The sequence below is a fragment of the Atractosteus spatula genome, chromosome 6, assembly GCF_055471065.1.
Source record: "Atractosteus spatula isolate fAtrSpa1 chromosome 6, fAtrSpa1.hap1, whole genome shotgun sequence".
Taxonomy (NCBI): domain Eukaryota; kingdom Metazoa; phylum Chordata; class Actinopteri; order Semionotiformes; family Lepisosteidae; genus Atractosteus; species Atractosteus spatula.
Window position 1 is genome coordinate 59,170,972 of NC_142711.1, and position 20,841 is coordinate 59,191,812.

At 37.4% G+C, this 20,841-nt stretch overlaps 1 protein-coding gene across 1 annotated transcript; it reads left to right on the plus strand.

Annotated features, from left to right (window-relative positions):
* Positions 1–3,397: 3,397 nt before the first annotated feature.
* On the plus strand, positions 3,398–19,802 carry LOC148833092 (cadherin-20-like). Its single transcript, XM_088918557.1, has 11 exons — positions 3,398–3,781; positions 8,382–8,676; positions 8,864–8,983; positions 10,164–10,331; positions 10,824–11,011; positions 12,340–12,593; positions 15,903–16,039; positions 16,740–16,861; positions 17,276–17,393; positions 17,816–18,067; positions 19,306–19,802. Exons 1-11 carry the CDS (start codon positions 3,551–3,553, stop codon positions 19,800–19,802), a joined length of 2,382 nt encoding a protein of 793 aa, XP_088774683.1. The 5' UTR covers positions 3,398–3,550.
* Positions 19,803–20,841: the final 1,039 nt, after the last annotated feature.

Genomic DNA, 20,841 nt, shown 5'->3' on the forward strand with positions numbered 1-20,841 from the left:
AAGATTCAATGTCCATTAAAGCCTGGGCACAGCACAATTAAAGAAGTGAAGAAAACAGATTAAAAGTGCTACAACGTCAGAGCTCTTAGATTTCTCTGATTGATTCTTGCCTTCCCCGGTACTGTATAATCTATAAAACAGAAGGCCTCCTGTCACTACAATCTGCTTTTGAAAATTGTAGGCTTTTTCTGGGTGCTCAACTGGGTCACTGCATGGAGCTCTCACAGACCAAAAAGTAACAGAATGGGATGGTTTTCCAAGTTTGCCTTTTTGATTATTCTTTTGCTCTAACAATGTGCCAATCTGCCTGGGGTGGGTATGCCTCTTGTGGGTGGTAAAGGCGACCAATCACTGTCAGATAACAGGGTTCTTCCCAGATTTCAGAAGGACTCAAAAAGCCCTATTGGTAGCTAATGACTGGAAAGCCTTTCTAAGCAATGCTATGCAGAAGTGAACGAAGGAGACAGACTGCCAGCCTAGGCAACACAACTGGAAGCAAGAATAAGGGCTACAAAGAAAGTGATGAGAAAAGACTTCATCTTGTGCTTCGGAGGTCAAAGATATGAACTGCTTTCATGGTGGCGATATTCTTTACCATGAGAAATCGATTGTGGTTAACAAATTAGGCGTGACATATATTATAACACCTCAACGTGGGAGCTTTCCTAAGTGGCCAAGGCTTTCATCCTGCTTCCCTTCTTTTTCAGTCGTCCATTAAGAGAGTCATTTAGAGACCTGCATAATGGAAAAGCAGCATGATCACAGTGAAATCTTTGCAATTCATGCACAGATGGGTGAATAGACAGTTATGTGGAAGTATATCTATTATCACATATTAAATGCTTAACAAGATCCATAAAGAGCCATAAATCATGAGATCTAATTTCTTACAGCTAGAAGTACTGTAATGTTTCTCTTTTTCATCACTTCTTTTTCCTTTTACATTTTTGATTACTGTTTTCCTTTTTCTGTGCAAAGCTAAGCAAAAGCTGAAAGCAGTGCTAAAGAATTCAGGCCAAACAAAAGATTAAATATAATTTTATTTAAGAACATCTGTATTATAATTGAGATGAACCAGGACCTTAAAACCTAGAAGACAACCTGGGTCTCGGACAGTTAAGCAACATGAACTTCCAAATCTTGGAATCTGTGTATGGCTTTTAGCATCGATGGTTTCATTTAGCTGCAGCACCGAAAATCACTTTTATTTAGACTGCGTGATGAGGAAATGTCTTAAAACTACTTCTTTGATTATTCAAAACTAAAAGAATCTTTTTTTTACCGACCCTAAATTGGCATGACAAAGTCACAACATTAGTGAAAGATGATTGGAAAGTTTTGGTAGGACAATTAGGTCCTATGTCACCTCATTAAACACAACAAAATGAAAGAAAATAAAAGGGGTCAATCTGTGCCCCTAACTGGGGTCACTAGCTAATTGTATTTCATTACAACAATGGGCCACTTGAATAGGTAGAAAGGATTGACAGTGGAGGTCATTACTCATCAATTCTGTCACCATGTTCACAATTTGGAGGGCAGTAGGAGGACAGACTTTCTTGTGGGGTAAAGCCCACCAGTGTTTAAGGATGTTTTGTCTTGATTAAATAATGATTAACTCAGCACAGAATTGCTGAGAAACTCAAGGAGACTGTAATTTACAAAGTGCTTAGAAAGTACATCTGTCTTCTTTTTCCTTCAGCACTTCATATTCTCTATAATTATTGTGACCATCTTCTGGGGTTCATCTATGTATTTAGGACTTTTTCCACACAATTAAAATGAGGAAACAAAGATAATGTAAATGTGAAAGTATTTAAAGTGACTATTCCCATAGCACAACACAGAGTATTCCTGTAGTTCTCAGAAAAAATGTTTGTCATGCTACAGCTGTACAAAAGGAAAAACACTTTCTAGCATTTGCTTAAATTTAATGAGATCCCTTACAACTAAACTGAGAAAGCAAAAGTAGAGTACTGTAACACCTTCTATAGGAAATACAGTATTTAAGATGTTTTTGTTCTTTTTTTAATTGCTCTTGCATTGTATGGTGGTCATCAACATGATTGAAATAATAAAATGTTTCATCCTAGAAATCCTACACAAATAAAAGATACAACTTTTAAAAAGGGGGTGATGACTTTGCAGTTAAGAATACAAAAGGTTTTAATCATCCACTCCTTTAACTGACTACATCAGCTTGAAGGAGGAAGCTTAATCCACTCGTAAAGTGGAATGGAAAACTAATAAAGCTTTGTAGAATCCATATCAAAGGCTGAGATTCATAAAGGTGAAAGAAAATTCTGTCACCTTCATTCAAATTTCAAGTGGATAGAAAACAAGTTCTAGTTTGGATTTTGCAGTAACAAAACCTTTAGTGTCTGTTTTATCTAAAACATTGTCATCTGGGATGTTTTAGATTAATAAAAAAACTTCATAGTATTAAATCAGATGCATAAACATCAAGAATGCATGACCACTGTGCTCCTCTCAGATGCACCAAATCAATATGCAAACTAAGGAAAGAAAAATAAAGAGTGCTTCTTCACTATAAGGCTATACTTACATACAAATTACCCTGATGTATATGTACTGTACAGCACACAACATATTGAAAACCATCTCCTCTTCATATTTTTAAGTGTGGAACATGGCTAAATAAAAAAAATAGCATTCTTTAGAAAAAGATGGAAGAAAGAAAACAGCTACATTAGGCACTTAACAGCTTTCTCAGCTACATTATTTAAGTTTAGCCAGTTACTGTATGTATGAAGGTAGGACAAAAGACAGAATAATGTCTGAAATACTGCTGATCAGTGTGGTGAGGTGTACATCTTTTATTTATTATTACAAATACTAAATTCTAAAATGGTATGGCTTAAGGGTAGAGCATACCTAAGTATAGCTAAAGATGTGATATTGTTATAAACTTACCTTTGTTTGCTTAGTAATCATAATGTAGATCTACTAAACAATGAAAGGTATTAGATAAAATATGAATGGGTATTGCTTTGAAGCTAGCAAGTTCAGCTATTATTTCTACAAGGCGTAAAACAACTTTTTATTAAAAAAAACAGCTTACAGTAGTAACTGATAGCATCCAAAAGCATAATTAATTTGCTTAAGTCAGTATTATAACTTTTTACAGTATTCTACTATACATATTTATTTTCAAACTTCATTGAAGGTAGTTTGGAGTTCTGTATTTACATTATACAACAATTAACATTCTGTTTAAAACTGAATATGCAGAACATAGCAAAATAGTTTTAATAACACAGAACCGACAAGAACATTCTTCTACAATACATATTTTTGTTGTATCAAAATCAGAGATTTGTGAGTCCTTAGGATATTAACCCCATATAAATATATATTTTTTAATTTTACATTTCAGGCACTCAATAAATAACTTGCGGATAAAAGCCATCTAACCACTGGCTGATGTTAAAGAACAAACGTGCCTTCACTGCTGCAGATATTCACCAAAAGTTGTTACTTTTTGCTGTTATAAATCCTGGGACGCATCTTTTGTTGGAAGATTTCCGTGATGATTGATATGGACCAGCTGAAAAGAGGCCTGTGTTTGGGCCTCATCATTTTGCTACATCTTTTGAGCACCCAAGCTGAAAGTCTGGCTGAAAAAGGAAAGCTGTCAGTCAAAACCTCGACCCAGACAGACTGGACAGAGCCACACAATCGGGTGAAAAGAGGATGGGTCTGGAACCAGTTCTTTGTACTGGAGGAATACACAGGACTGGAGCCATTGTATGTTGGCAAGGTATGGAATTCTAGCCTTTCCCGCTAATATTCAAAGTAACACAGAAATGCTAAAATTGTTTTCAATACTGTGCAGTTGCTGGAGTAGCATGAAGAGAAGAAGAATTCCCAGCTGCCTTCTAGGGTGAACATAAACTGACCACATCTGTGTTTCTGCTGAATCTTGAAAGGTTCTTCCAGTATCCTATCAAGGTGCAATGAAATAATGATTAAGATTCGAACTGTGGGAGCATTCTATATTCTTGTATAGGGAGGCAGGTGTCACCCACAGCATTGATGAAACCATTTCACTTGTCTGATAACATTTGGCAATCTTTTTGATTGCTTACAAAACAGTAGAACATATAAATATCCTGCATCTTTGGATAACCCATTCAAGTGAAAAGAGCACTATAAAGCTGTAGCAACTGATATGTCTTTATATACGTTTGACTTCTACTAAGTATCCAGTCATTGCAAGTAGAGACAGAATGTTTTTATTATATATTTCAAGGCCAAGGAAAGGGGACATTCACGTTGATTGATAAAAAAAAGTTAAGGATGGTGTGAGAAGATGTCTCAGTCAAATACTGTCATGAGCCAAGCAATATAAACGTAGAAGTGACTCACTACTTTAGATACACCTTTAAAAGTGTAAGAGACTTCGTGATTCAAAATCACATGGCAATTTGAAAATTCAAGAAAAAGATTTATATTTTTATTTCATTATAACAGGGAAATTAAATGTTCAACACTCATCACATAATATTGAGTGATTTGTTTTTTAATGGCAAAATATATATTTTCTATATATTTACAATGAGAGGTTCTTAGTTTCATGCCAGTGCATGAGACATTTTCATCGAGTAGATGAAACATGATATCTTCTAGTAGTTCAGGTGGGTAGCTGCGTCAGCATGCATAGGCTGCAAAGAAACAAGTAATAGGTTTATTCCATGCTGAAAAGAGAAGAAAGAAAGCACAACGTTTCAGCTGTGGAGATCCAATAAACCTATTACCTGTTCCTTTGCATGATATTTTCTAAATTACTGTTTTGCTCTCCAGCTCCCCTGCAATCCTAAACTGAAAAAATTGGTTAGAAAATGAATGGATGGATTATGTTCAAGAGCAGTCATCTTTAAATGCAAGCAAGTATCACCTTAAGATAGCTGTTTTCTTGTTCACTGTGTCGTCTCCAAATACAGCTCACAGTGGGTATAGCTGCCAACATATAATATCATACATGATTCTAAATGGCATTTTTATAATTGACTTAAGCCTCATGAAGACAAATCTGGTCAAGTATTCCAAATGTAATCTGGTGTTTCCACTATTGAGCAACTTTTCTGGATTCTGTTTACTGGCTCATTACAGTGCATAATGTCTACTCCAATTCATAATGGCTGCATTCTAGTTGTGAATACAATTTCAAAAGGGTAAGTCAAAGGGTAAGTCATTACTGAATAATTCCATCACCCAAAGTTTCCGCAGGTGAGGTGGAATCATGTTCTCTTACTCCTCATCACAATTAGATGTGGGGCGGTGCAGTAGCTCTGTGGCTAAGGATCTGTGCCTGTGGTTGGAAAGTTGCCGGTTCGTATCCCGCGGCCAGCAGAGGAATCCTAATCCGCTGAGCCCCTGAGCAAGGCACTTAACCCCAATTGCTCCAGGGCACTGTATAAATGGCTGACCCTGTGCTCTGACCCCAAGCTTCTCTCCCTGTCTGTGTGTCTCATGGAGAGCAAGTTCAGATATGCGAAAAGACAAATTCCTAATACAAGAAATTGTATAAGGCCAATAAAGTGATCTTATCTTACTGTATATCTATTACAATACAGATTTTTGCAACTTTTACAATCACAGCCAAGCAGCACCACATCCCTCAACTGCAAACAAAGCCATGCAGCCAGGAAGTCACCATCCTACTATCCCACTGTTAACACCAATGTGACAGCCGGGGGGGTGTTAGGCAGGTCCAACGAGAAAACAAACATCGGTCCTCAGCTTTCAGGGAAGCAAGTTACCTTATTTCCAAATACTGGAAAGGTTGGATCTCACTCCCTTAGCCCCGGTCACCCTTGCTAACAAATGTTCAGTCAGTATGAAAAGTGTTGTTTTTTTTCATTCACCACCACCCCTTCACAATTTTTATTACAACATCACTCATCACTTTTCTGTGATAAATGATTCAAAACAGAATTGTTAACAGAAAGCAATAAAAACTAGAAGTGCTAATTTTAATTTACTTTAATTTACTTACAGGCTTTTTATAGTTTTAATCAGTTGTGATTAAAATGTAGAATTGCAAAGATTTATTAACTAGGAAAACATGTTTTTTTTATTTTAGCAGATAAGCATCTTTTCACAGCAACTTATTATAGCCTTAAATACAGAAAAATAGAAAATTGATCAACACTTTTGGATCACAATTGAATCTTGGTTTAGCAATGAATTTGCATTAGTTGTTCAGTGAAAAAACAGGTGTTTAAGATCTGATAAGTTAGTTTGTGCTGTGTTAGGATTAAGTTGAGCATAAGCATAAATGACCTAAAGATACAGTAGATGCTTGGGCCAAATGCAGACTCCTAAAGACAGAGGAAATATCCGAGGTGCACTTCAAACACCTCAAGCTAGCAAAAAAAGAACAATAGTACTTAAAAACGTATTCTAGATGGTTGTTTGTTTTTTTTAAGAATGTTTGTTTTTTTTAAGAATGTGAAAGCGTTTATTATATTATAAAGGTTTCATGTGTGACATAAAATTGCCACTCAAGACAAAATAAAAAATGCTACTGATTTTTACTATATAAGTAACACAACATTTCTGTGAGCAATCGTGCATGAAGTTATTATTTTCTTAGTTTTGGCATAAAGGTTACTCACACTGTCTTACAGTAAGTAACACTGTACTGTACATACTTTTTGTAGCCTGTTGCATAATATAAAATCATTGGTACATTCTCTCTTTGAAGTAACCCTGCATCCAATGTTTCAAAACATTTGGTTAGAGTTTCAAAATTATCCCACGGCCAAAAACGTACTCATTTGTTACTGATTGTATAATTGGTGAGTGTAAAAAGAACACCACAGCCCCACCACTTCCCACACCCCATGACAATAAGGGTTAAACATATTGAAAGGCAGCACTGTGGATTAGTTAATTGATTAATTGTGATTGTAGGCTTAATAAAAAAAGAAAACAACAATGTTAGCAGAGGTGCCTCTTGAAACATATCCTGGAACTTAATTTCTGTTATTCCTAACATGAACTGTTATTCAGCAATAAAAGAAAGTTCCTGCTACCTTAAGTAAATAGCAGACAGTGATGTTATTTAAGACTGAATATGGTTTGAAATAATAGTATATGACAAGCTCCTTTGAAAGAAAAACTCTAGGCTTGTCTTTCCCTGAAGGGAGAAAACATCATAGCATTCCAGACTTCAGGGAATCTCTGCTGAGCTGAAAAGGACTAGGTAATTGATAGCTTTTCTGTCATCATCCTGATATGGCCAGACAGACTGGTTAGTAGCAGTAGACTTTTAAGCTGCTGGAGATATTTCTTTCAAGACAGAGGCCTGTCATTAAGCAAAATTATAGTGAGAATTCAGATTCAAAGCAACTTGAGAAGTGATATACTTTTCTGCCGCAGTGGAGTATTGAATTAATTTCTTATAAAACTTTTGAAGTGCTACATTTCTTACTGCTGTAGAATAAAGATAAGATGAAATAAACAAACAAAGCCAAACCTCTTTATGAATAAGAGGTTACCCACCTGGGTGTCACACAGCAGCCCCACTATACAATAGATCAGGTGAAGACGTTAGAAATTACCTTACCAATGGACTTAACAGGGTAATTTAGGAAAGCAAGAACAAGCCCAAAGTGAAATTTTAGCCGCCAGGATACTTAGATAACACCCCTAGTCTTCAAAATAATGCCCTGGGTTTTAATGAGCAATGAAGTAGGACTTTGGTTTAAAGTCTGCTCATAAGTACAGCAACTGTTATAGACCAATGTCACCAGTCACCATAATGGGGTACTGGTTTAGAACTTCTGGCCCAGAAATGATGAAAGATTAATGAAGAAATTAATCCATGATAATTTACTGTAATTGAGATTCTGCTACCATATCGATAATCTCTTTGAATCAGATAACGTCTAGCAATCAAATGGACCACCACAGTAACCTTTTCTTTTTTCTAAGGTATAAAAAAATGTTAATGATTAGATAAAAAAGGGTGAATAAGACACCGTTTAAATTCTAGACATGATTAGCTCTGTTGATTATGGTGTTAGATTGTAAAGTGATTGTGTAAACCAGAACAAAACACTTTATCACTAAGCAAGCATTGGTTTCTCTATCACATTGAATGACATATTGTAAATGCTTCATTTCAAGTTGTTAAGTACAGTAGTTCTGCTGTACTCTACCATTTTACATAGCCAAGTAATGAACAACAGCCATCACCCTAAGGAAGTAATTATGCTTTTAGGAAGGGTAAGGTTTTGCACAGTGTCCCATCTGATTTTACAAGATTTGGGGGGGAAAATCCTTTACAGGTGATTTTTGCATGTTTCTACAAAATACTTCACAAGAAAAATTTGCCTTTTTTCCCCCATCAGCTTCATTCAGATATGGACAAAGGAGACGGATCTATAAAGTACATTCTGTCTGGAGAAGGAGCGGGCACAATGTTCACTATCGACGACAACACGGGGGATATCCATGCCATTCAGAGGCTAGATCGGGAGGAGAAAGCGCAGTACATCCTCCGTGCTCAGGCACTACATCGGCAAACAGGCAAACCTCTGGAGCCAGAGTCTGAATTCATTGTGAAAATTCAAGACATCAACGACAATGAACCGAAGTTCCTGGATGGACCATACACGGCCTCTGTACCAGAGATGTCTGTGATAGGTAAACAGGGACTCCGATCAAAATGAATCACGGAAAGACTGTGATATCACCACCATGCTTACAACCAACTAACTCTCGAAACAACACGCATGTTTTTTAACAGAAAATAAGTTTAAATAAAGCACACTGACATCATTAGTTACCATAACAATCTAAACAATACTTTATTTTGGCTTGTTTTCTTTAGGGACATCAGTTATGCAGCTGACAGCGACCGACGCCGATGATCCCACCTATGGGAACAGTGCCCGAGTTGTCTACAGTATCCTGCAGGGACAGCCGTACTTTTCAGTGGAACCCCGAACAGGTACTGTAGAGCCCCAGAAACCTGAGCAAACATTTCCGCTGATGCACAGAACACTGTGTGCTGACATCAGTTTGACAGACAGTAGTATGATAATAAAAAAAGCATGTCTAATACACGAGCAAATTAGAATATTAAATTAAAGTCTTACTTTGTATCATCTAAAATGGCAACAGAAACGGTAACTGGAGCTTGATCAGCATATTAGTACATTTTCAATGCATGAAACGAGCTGTATTAACTTCTTAATGGGAAAGAATTTTTTATTTTCACTTTCATGGTTTCCTTTGATAAAATAATGTAATAAATATTTCATAAAAGTACATTTGAGTGATTTAAGGCTGTAATATAAAACTGGTCTGTGGCCCAGGAAATCAGATAAATCTTCTAACACCCCAATGTGAATAAAGTCGATGCTGCCATCGTGTGGTCGTAACCACACATTGCAAGATGTCTCCACGGTGGTTCTCTAGGTTAGAATTGAAAAGTCCTCAACAATTTAATATTTCAATTTTAAGTGCCTTTCAAGAAGATCAAAGTGCTCTTCAGAAGCACTCATGTAATATACAACAGAAGAAAACATTAAGTGGAAGCAAATAAAGCACAGAAAATTAACAGTTGAAAAAAGTTTTTAAGAAATGTATATATTAAAATTAACTCTTTCAGCAAGTTTTAAAAAAGGATGACAGTCACAGAGTTTTTTAACGGCCAGTCATATCCATAGGTGGTGCAACACATGAGAAGTATCTGTTGTGTGGAGCCTAGTCTTTGATATCCTGAAGCTAGACCATTCAGAACCTTATTTGTGAACAGGAGAACTCTGCTCTATATTTCCCTGGGTGTTCCTGCAATGTGCAAAGGAAAGGAATCATGTGTTGATGCAGAGTAAGTTAGTACACAAGCTACAGAACTCTGGACATACAAACTCTATTTTGTCATTTTCAAGCAAATGTGTATATAGTTGTAATTTTACTGCAACAATCTTTAGGACATTTTTCTAATTTTTAAAAGTAAGTAATTGAATTAAGACATTAAAAATGAAGGCAGCTATGAAATGCTAAATAAAATTATTTGAAGTCTGAAGAATGGTCTGCCTCCTGATTGATTAGTTAGAAATGGCCATTCCCATAGTTTATCTATTTATTAACTGACCTCTCCTGACTGGACTGTGCTGAACTTGCAGGTATCATTCGAGTGTCTCTACCCAACATGGACAGAGAAGCCAAGGAACATTATGAAGTGATTATCCAAGCCAAAGATATGGGGGGACAACTGGGTGGTCTGGCTGGTACAACTACTGTCAATGTCACCCTGGAAGATGTCAATGATAACCCTCCCAGATTTGCACAGAGTAAGTACCCTTCACGATTCTAATGCTGTGTCTTCAGTATGTTTCAAGGTTTAGTCTGATATGATTAGCAGGTATGTTGGTCCTTTTCCTAATCTCAACATCTGACCCATTGAAAGTTTTGTTTGACCCAAAAGTGCCCAAATGTCTCCCAGATGTTTTTAAAGAGGTTTTTCTCATGTTGACAAAATTGTCTTGTTTTCAAATGTTTCAATTAAAAAGATTAAAAAAGTATATTGCATTTGCTCTTATTGTTGCTCTTCTTATTCTTATTGTTAAGCATCAGTAACATCAATGTGGAGCCTTGTCACCTTTCTGAACACCTGTAGTCCTAGTTGTGATCATTTTTCTAGACTTGCAAAAATCAATATCACCTAATCACTTGTCAATATTGTGATATGTTTTACACCTTCAATTTCTTTTTTAATCAAAAAGCAATTTGATCAATTCTGTAAAGCAACAGCGTAACAGCATCATACTTTCCTTGTATGGCAGAGCTGTATCAGATGAGTGTTCCAGAGTCAGCACCAGTGGGCTCCATTGTGGGCCGTGTTCAGGCCAAGGATCTTGATGAAGGGATTAATGCAGAGATGAGATACGCCATCATTGACGGAGATGGGAGAGACACGTTTGACATCAGCACCGACCCTACCAACCAGTTCGGTATCATCTCCATTAGAAAAGTAAGAAATGCAAACACTGTCCGTAGGGTACCCAGAATGATGTATTTTGCCCCTAAAGTTTCATTAAAATATCTGGCATTTTTCACCTTGCAATCTGTATTTCATTATGCAGTATTACATATTAATATTTACAGTTTGCTATTATAGAAACAGTTTCAATATAAGTAATGACTTACTGCTAATATTGTCCATGCTTCTCCTTCACTCCTTCATTAATAACACCTCATTGCAATACTGCGTAAGGATGCCCCACTGTTGACCCCACTGTGTGCTGCTCACTGAACTGTTTTAACAAAAATCAAGGAACTGATCAGATGGCTATGATGACTTCAAGAGAAGTCACCACAAGACAAAGAAGTGATGTACAGTATCTCAGACTGGCCAATAAAACAGTTCACCAGGCAGAAACATTTCTGTGGATTGGTTTTCTTTCTTGGCATCCTTCTTCCAAGAGCTATTAAAAACTTGAAATCCAATACTAACAGCAATATTAAAAGCACTAAATATCAATTGCACAATTATTTAGTTATTCTTATCATTCTGATTGTTAGGTTGTGGCATGATCTTTCTTTTTATCTGCTTACACATGTATTTACAAGAATAAAACAAACAACCAAATGTACTGCAAATAATAAATATTGATAAATTGATAAATAATTTAGTTCAACATTTTGGACAGTAAGTACTCAACATTGGTAATGTATAAGGTGCTTTACTACTGCTGTACATCTTTCGGCAGGGCAGCATAGTGGCCTGGCTTTTAGTGCTAATGTCTTATAGTGCCAAAGTTATGGGTTTGATTCCTATGGATAACTATGTGAAGTCTGCTGGGTATGCTAGTTTCCTCCCACTTCCCAGACGTATTCAGGATAAATTTGATTGGCTATGCTAAGATATGAAGTTTCCAAGGTTAGTTGTTCCCAACAAACCCAGTACTTGCTACGTGACTTAAACAGAACCAAGTGAGCATGATGAACCTACATTAAATAACGACACAGAAATATCCCAGAAGTATTGTCGACTTTTGAAAGAGTAATGTAAAGTGGACATAGGCTCTTTGAGTCACCAGTATCTCATGTTGACGTTTCCTGTTGTGACTTTTAAAAGCATCTCAGTTTAAAAGAGCCCACATTTTGCTCGTGCAAAGACATTTTGAAACTAATTGTAGCTGTCAGCCTCAGCCTCAGACATCTAGCAAGTACCATAAAAGCCGTTCTGAAAAAGATTTGGACTTAATTGTTGGTTAGGAGAACAGCTGTGGGCTTCACACAACAGTCTTGACCAGCTGCTGCCTGTGCCTCGTTAAGTTGCCTCTATGTGTCCTGCAGAAGCTGGATTTTGAATCAAAGAGGAGTTTCACCTTGAAAGTCGAGGGGGCCAACACTTACCTGGATCCCAGGTTCCTGAGCCGAGGTCCCTTCAGCGACGTGACCATCATCCACGTTAGTGTGGAAGATGTGGACGAACCACCACAGTTCGACTCGCCCCACTACTTTGTAGAAGTGCCCGAAGATGTGGAGATTGGCACAGTCTTTCAGACAGTCTCTGCCAAGGACCCTGATGTGGCCAACAACACCATAAGGTAACCCAGCAATTTAAAATTGCGATAGCTGTGTCAAAACACACCTGTCTATGGATGGACTGACTACCTTTACCATCGCTGCCACTTGGTCTGGTGTTCATGAAAATAATTTTCAAAATAAATTCTAAGAAATTAGCTTTAAGAAGAAGTAGTTTATGGGGAGATCTTTGTGAGAATATAGGTAAATGTTTACATTTACCATGTAATGTTACTGATAAAAATCATTATCCAAGATGCATACATATCTGGAGCTACCATACCAATGACTTAGAATGAAGAAAACAAGCATTAAACTCTTACTTTTTAGCATTGAACTGTATATAGTATCCATTCAGTGTCTCCAAGTGTTTATAAAGCTATACTCTTGTACCCTTTTATAATTAACATAATATTCACTCATAAATAATTGACACCAGTTATCACTTACTGTTATAAAAGACTACTCTTAAGTTCATTACCATAAAACACTATTGTAACTTAACTTAATGCACTAAGAATATGATTTAATACATTAAGTTGTTTCAAAAAGGTAAGGCATGTTAATAAATAATACAATAATGTAGTGTTGTTATTATTTTAGAGATTAATCATTGTACCTATACAGTGCCGTGTTTGGAAAGACCTGTAATTTAGAAAAAAATTTAATTAAATTATATTCAGACTACAGTAATGCTTATCAATGCCTCAATTACTTTTAAAACTTTCCATTGATATATCAAGTTATTAAAGGCATTTTTGGACTGCATAAAGTATACAAGCATTAAAATTAAAAATAGTGTGTTGTAATCTTTAAAACTAAACATTTTTAGTAAGATGTAATACCATAAAGTGAACTGCTGGTGGCAATGTTGAAGAGCTTACTTATTTCCTTCTGTTTCTTTCCTCATGAGACTTGTGAATGTTTGCTAGCTACTGTAGATTTACTGTACCGAAGAGTAGTCATGCCAAAATTTATCCACATTGTCAATTGATGAAATGCCTCATTTAACCCCTCACACACAATGCATTTATTGTTCTGCTCACTAAAGCCAGAGTCAGTAGTAAATGTAAACAAATGACACTGATGTATGTTGTTGTCGCTTGCATCCACTTGGCCTCATTTAATAACTAGCACTAGCAGGTACTGTACTGTACCTGAGTACCTGCTACTACCAGCTACTAATCTCCTGCTCCAGTTCAGACTAAGACGATGATTATTGAAAAGCCACTGCAGCACATTTGAAGGGAGTTTGTTACTGGGTACTGGAAGAATAGAATACTCATACATTTGTGTAGGTCTGGTCAAATCCTTAGAATGTCTTTAAGTCACAGAATGCTTTAGCCCTCAATATGTATAATTTCATTAAGCACAAATCTTTATGCATTTCAGCTGTCTAAATCGGGATAAAGGTTGACACATTTAGAACAGTGTGAAAATGTATATTATGTTGTCTTTTATTACATTAAGCATGTTTGACAATTTCAATTTAACAAATGTGCTATTTATTGTTCAGTTACTTAATTCCTTATGATTACACATATAAATCCTCGTGGTCAGCATTAAATAATCTTCTGAAGAAAGTGAAGCCAAACATTCTTTTTATCGTGCTTGTAAATGAATCTCACTCATGCCTGCAGTTTTTTATGCCTATATGATAAATACTTCAGGACTTTCATGCATGAGCATGAATGATGCTTTACAAAATACCCCACCGGCATAGTTGTGCTATAAATGGATCATGAAGCACTGCTGCAGCCATGGTTTAGCAAGGAATAAATTGTGCATTTAATATAATTATATGACAGATAAGGATAAGATCTTGGTGACCTCTTGTTAAATAGAGAGGATATGATGGTGTGAAAGTCCTCAGACGTTTTGTGTACACATCAAATTTTCTTCTGTTTCAAAAAGTGATCCACACAGACACACTTCCATGTTAAGTGGAAAGCAGTTAACATTATAGTTTTAATTAATGCACATTAATAGATACCCTTTGGGGGAATTTACTTGCCTTTTCCGTGTAGAGCTGTAGTTGCCAATCATGTGGATCAAGAGAGCTGTTGGAAAGCACATAAGCACCTTAAAATCTAACTCCCCTAAATTGGATATGTTCAACATCTATTATTTGGTAGTTACAAGGAGCTAAACAGAAACCCATTAATTGAGACCAGTATGTATCAATAATTCAGTTGTTATTACTCCTTTACGTCATATTTTCTTCATTATACATTGATCTCATTTACACTAACTCATGCAAGAGTCTACGTTGAGGAGATCTGCTCATTAAATGACCATCGCTGTGAGCTCTTTAAGTATCTTGAGTGTAAGATTCCTTGGGCTTGAGATTCGGCTTGCTGATCTACTCTGAAACTCAGATAGACCGTAGTTGAGCTGCAGAACAAGATGACCTGCCTGTAGGGAGATTGTGTGCATGACGTACAGTAGGAGGGCAGGAGTCTTCAGACCAGAGAGAGAGAAGATAGGTGTGTGATTGTAGGCCACAGCCACAGTGGAGAGCACTCCTACCGCACATCCAGCCAGCAGGAAGTCACACACAAATGGGATTTGGAGTTGGGTGTTTATGCACATTCTTTTATGTCCTCATCACAGCAATGTTGGGGAACAAGGAGAAAAGCAAACAAGTTGCTTGGGAATATAGCAGAAAAGTGTGAAATTTAAAACTAGGGAAGTTATTTTCAGCTCTACAATGTAGACCTAATTTAGAACATAGAATACAATGCTGAATTGTGGTCACCATGCAACAGAAAGGATATTAAAGCCTTGGAAACAGTTCAAAGAAGACCAATAGGAATGATTCCTGGTCTCAGTGGAGAGCCATATACATTCTAGATAAGCTGAGAGAGAGACATCTCTTCAGTCTAGAACTGAGGAGATGGAGATGAGATGTGGTCCAAGTATTGAAAATAGACAGATGCAACCTAAAGAGCTATTTCTCACTCAGCAGTGAAACAATGACAACTGGAAACTGGTCACAACTGGAAACACAGGGAAATTCTTTTAAGACAGAAAATATGAAAGAAATGTCAGCTGATGCTTGTGTCAGACTCTTGTGGAAATAATGGAACAGCCGTGATGATGTCGTTTCATTTTATAGTTAGGTAGCCACAAGTCCTTTAAAGTTTTCTCTATGGAAAAAAAACACAAAATGTCACTTGTATCAACCCAGATCAGTGACTGGAATATGTGGTGAAATGCAGTAAAGTTTATTGTGCAAGTTAGAGGTAAAGACAATAAATATGCAAGGATCTGAAACTCGTTAACAGTGCAAATTAGCTCCATTCTCAAGCCCCCTGGTCTTGTGTGAGCAGATATTCCATTGAGAGGAAGAGTGACCCTGGCAGATACTTCTACATTGACATCACATCAGGGGCTCTGATGACTGCAAGGCCCCTGGACCGCGAGGAGCTCTCCTGGCACAACATCACTGTTCTGGCTATGGAAATGAGTAAGTAGCAGGCAGCAAGGTCAGGCAATAACTTCCCCTGCATTTGGCAGAGATTCAAGTAACACGCTGCTATTGGTTCATAGTGACAAAATGATGAAAAAAATACCTCAACTAAAAATATAGCCGTTTTACACTGTACTCCAACCAGTTTGGTGTGATTTCACTTCTAGAGTCTTTAGCACATAATTATTTTGTGTAGTGGACATGACATGTTTATATAATAGAAATAATTGTTCGCAAAAAAGATTTTAAAAATACTGAATGTGTAAAATAACATGGAAAGAGATGATTGAGACAGAATACTGCAGCACACTTTGTGTGTTTAGTACATCTATACTGAATTTCAAATTACTCCTTCTGTAAGGACATGAATTCTTGAATTTTGAAGTTTACTTGATATTTTATTAGTTTAAATTATTTTTTATTAATAATAGTTATCTAAATACTATACCATAGAGAAAAACAACAATATCTATTAATAAAGTTAAACAATGATTTATATTTTTATAAATCATGCATACTTATATATTCAGATAGCAGAGGATGTCAAATGAGGAAGCTGAAATCTTTACCAAAATTATGGGGAAATTTTAATGTTTATCAGCATCTAGCTTGAAGAAGTTGCAGGTCACCCTGGACCTCCTATTTGTCAACAATATACACTATACAGCAGTATAAATCATTGTTCTGTGATCAACAGATAACCCCACTCAGATTGGAAGTGTGTCTGTTACTATCAAAGTCCTGGATGTGAATGACAACCCCCCAGAACTGGCAAAGTATTATGAAGCTTTTGTTTGTGAGAATGCAAAAGCTGGACAGGTAAGATATTTGTTGAATTCCTTGTTTTGTATCTATGAACTATATTTCTGCCTGACATCCAAACAATGACTGAGAATAGGTTATTTCATCAATGTGTTTAATACCACCTAATAATAATTTGGTTAATCATCATTATCATCATTATTATAATTAGTGTAATAACATGTTATTTATAAAGAACTAAAGACCTGTTTCTGAGCAGCCATCAGATTCATCAGACAGCTCCATCAATGCAGCATACTGGAAAATTTGTATTTCAGGGCGGACAAATTAATAAATTAATAAATAAGGGAAAAGAGCAGGAAATGAACACAGATGTTCTCATCCCCTGTGTCTCTATGCATGCAGTGAACTGTTTGCTAATGGTTATGTGTGTGAATTTAAGTGTTGTTTTGATTTAACTTTATGTTTTAGCTGATTCAGACTGTAACTGCGGTTGACCTAGATGACCCACTTGGAGGCCAACACTTCTACTACAGTCTGGCTCCAGAGGCAGCCAACAATCCCAATTTCACTCTAAGGGATAATCAAGGTAAGGTGGTGGAATGACTCAATTGCCTAAAGCCCACAGCTGCTGCACTGTGAGCTGAACACAGATACTGCAGTGGGAAGGCACCATTAATACTCTAGGAACAGCAGACTACATTCAAGAGACGTAGATCTATTTTTACTTCCATTTCTGGCACATAGAATGCTGTAATTCTGTGAATCACAGATACACAAAGATACTGTACACAAAATGATGCACAAAATTCCAGTTCAGGACATTGGCATTTTTATATCTATTAAAATATAGTTAAACACACAGTATGACGTGATTTGTATACCATTGGAGTGGCAGTATTCTCAATTGCTCTGCAAGAATTCCCTTCCTTTCTCGATAACATGTGGCTGGCTTTGAATAGGCGAAGTCAATGCAGTCGCCAAATGCAGTGGTGTCTTCTTCTTTTGTAGACAATACCGCTTGGATTCTAACCCGCCGAGGAGGCTTCACCCAGAAAGAGCAGAGTATCTATCACCTGCCCATCTTCATAACAGATGGGGACCAGCCCATGCAAAGCAGTACCAGTACCCTTACAATCCGAGTGTGCAGCTGTGACTCCGATGGCAATGTAATGTCCTGCACAGCTGAGGCCTACACACTTCCTGTCAGCTTGAGCCGAGGAGCTCTCATTGCAATTCTAGCCTGTATCTTCGTCTTGCTGGGTAATTAGCATGTTTATTTTTTACACTTTTAAAGAACAGGCTACCACTTCTTCTTGTTTATTGCAATACTCTAATCTAGACTAGGTCTATCGTTTGGACTCATCTAAGTACATTATCTGTTATTATTAGAATGTAGAAAAAGTTGTTCTGCAGTACATCCAAAAAAATACAAAATTCTGCTTGTTTGTTTAAATATTAAGTGTAACTGATGCAATTTTATACCCTTGTCTTCAATCGTGAAGGCTCTGTGGTAGCCCACACAGAATGGTGGACCAAGATAGTCAATCAACATGTTGTCCAATCACTAGTGACGTGTTATCTTTAAGAAAGCTGATGAACATCTACTCTTTTGTCACAATCGGTTGGTTGTAGACCACTCGAATCTGTTTTTTAAATTTCAATGTACTGCATGACAGAGGTATAGAATAAGCTCTCGGACAGACTTTGTAAAGATCTGTTCTTGTATTAATTTATGTAGTAGCAGGCATTACTCTGGGACCCTGGTGTTACCTGTGTGTATGTTCTCCCACTGCTCATATGGGTTTCCTCTGGGTGCTCTGGCTTCCTCCCACAAATCAAAAACATAATGATGTTAACTTACTGGTTAACAAGCTTCTGCAAAACTTGGCCCTAGTATGAGACTGTGTGTTTGTGTCCGTGTGTGCCCTGTGATGGAGACTAGTAATCCCGTCTAGGGTGTGTCCTGCCTTGCACCCGCTGCTTATCGGAATAGGCCCTGGCTCCCCTGTGACCTTGTACTGTATAAAGAGGTTTAGAAAATGGATGGATTCGTTTGAACCCTCGTCTCTGGCCTCTCAAATAGCTCTACCTGTAAAAGACCTCTCCCTAGCTTGGGCTGAGCTCAGTGGTGGCAGGATTGAGCCAATGGCATGGGTCATGTATTAGTTCACTGTGATCGGGATTCCTGCCATGGATAAAGGGCCAACTCTGGAACATAGGATTCCCTGTGACCTCCTGTGTACCTGCAGGCATGTGGTGCTGTCAGTGAGGGATGTACCTCTCCTCCAATCATTGCTGTATTTCCAGTAAAGGGGTACATTGCTTGTGATGTGTTAAAAGACAAGTGGCTATTCTGCATGTGTTTGGTACAACAAAAATTGTCAACGCTTCTTAACAACTAAAAACATGTCATCAATGGGTCTGTGTCTGTATTCAGTGGTGAAATAGATTGCCCAGATCTTTGAAGACAGTAAATATTTTCTCCTGCCACCTTTCAGTGATGATCCTGCTCATCCTATCCCTCCGGAGTCAGCGCAAGAAGCCCTATCTTTCCGATGAGGAGGAGAACGTGCACGAGAACATCGTGCGCTATGACGACGAAGGCGGCGGGGAGGAGGACACAGAGGCTTTTGACATCGCTGCCATGTGGAACCCCCGAGAAGTCCATCTGGGAAAGATCAGACAGGACATGCTGCCAGAGATCGAGAGCCTCTCTCGCTATGTACCACAGACCTGCATGGGGGACAGCAATGTCCATGGATATGTACTGGCCAAACTCTATGAGGCTGATGCAGACCCCTGTGCACCCCCCTATGACTCCCTCCAGACCTATGCCTATGAGGGAGAGGGGTCTGTGGCTGAATCCCTCAGCTCTTTGCAGTCTGTTACTTCCAATACCGACCATGAATATGACTATCTTAGTGACTGGGGACCTCGGTTCAAAAAACTGGCTGAAATGTACGGAGTCATGGAAACAAACAATCCACTGTGGTAGATATCTGAACCAAGAGAGTCATTCTAGAGTTTGAGGACCACTGGACAGCAGCTGCTACGCTCTTCTCCCCTGCGGAAGTTCGCCACCTGATCATTAACTCAGCTTTGCTGAGAAGGAGATTAGTACTGGTTTGTCGTGCTTTTCTGAAAAATGTAAAGACCATATAACTTCCAAAAAAAGGCAGATCAAGGCTGAGCTACACATACCGTTAATCCTTGCAGACAGTGTGTGTCCAGAAAGAACTCTTCAATTTGGGATTTCTGACAAGCATATAATGAGAATAAACTGTGCAAGGGAAATGCGACACTTGGTTGAATCTAACTCTGGCGCTTTTTCTCACTCACTTAACTTCTTGAGGCAAAGAAGAACCTGATGCTCTAGTGCTACTACAAGTACTGTTTTTGATAAGGCCGATTTCGCATTTATAGCCTATAAGGCACTAGCCATGTGAAAGCAAGGAATTTAAAATATGGATATGGTGGGGTCACTCAAAGGGTGCGTTAAATCTGCATTTTCTCACGGCTGATGGTTTGCAACCTCGTAAAGGATAACTGCAATTCATGTGATTTTCCAATAACACCTCATCAGTCTTTCATATTTATTTATACACAGTATTTATATTTTATATAAATTATTTGGAATATTGCAAGGTGCATTTATACCCGAGGATTTGAAAACGCAAAGCTTTTCAACATGAATGATATAACATAAGAAAAATGATGTACAACAGAGATTAAATTCCTTAAGGTTTATTTAAACACCACTTCTGTCCCAGGAATAAGAATGAAGAAGTTTTAAGGTATATTTGTTGTCAAATTCAAGTGCAAAGGGTAATATATTTAATGTAATTCCCAACTACTTTTTTATTTTTTTTTTACATTTATGTTATTTTATTGAATACACTGGGTTAAGAGCTTTCATAATCTTTACTGTATGCAGTATTTGTAGCTGTTTTTTAACATTTACATTTTTTAAATTTAAGGGAACGTTTCACAGCAATGACGCACTAATTTTTAAAACTATTCTCAGATTAGTCATA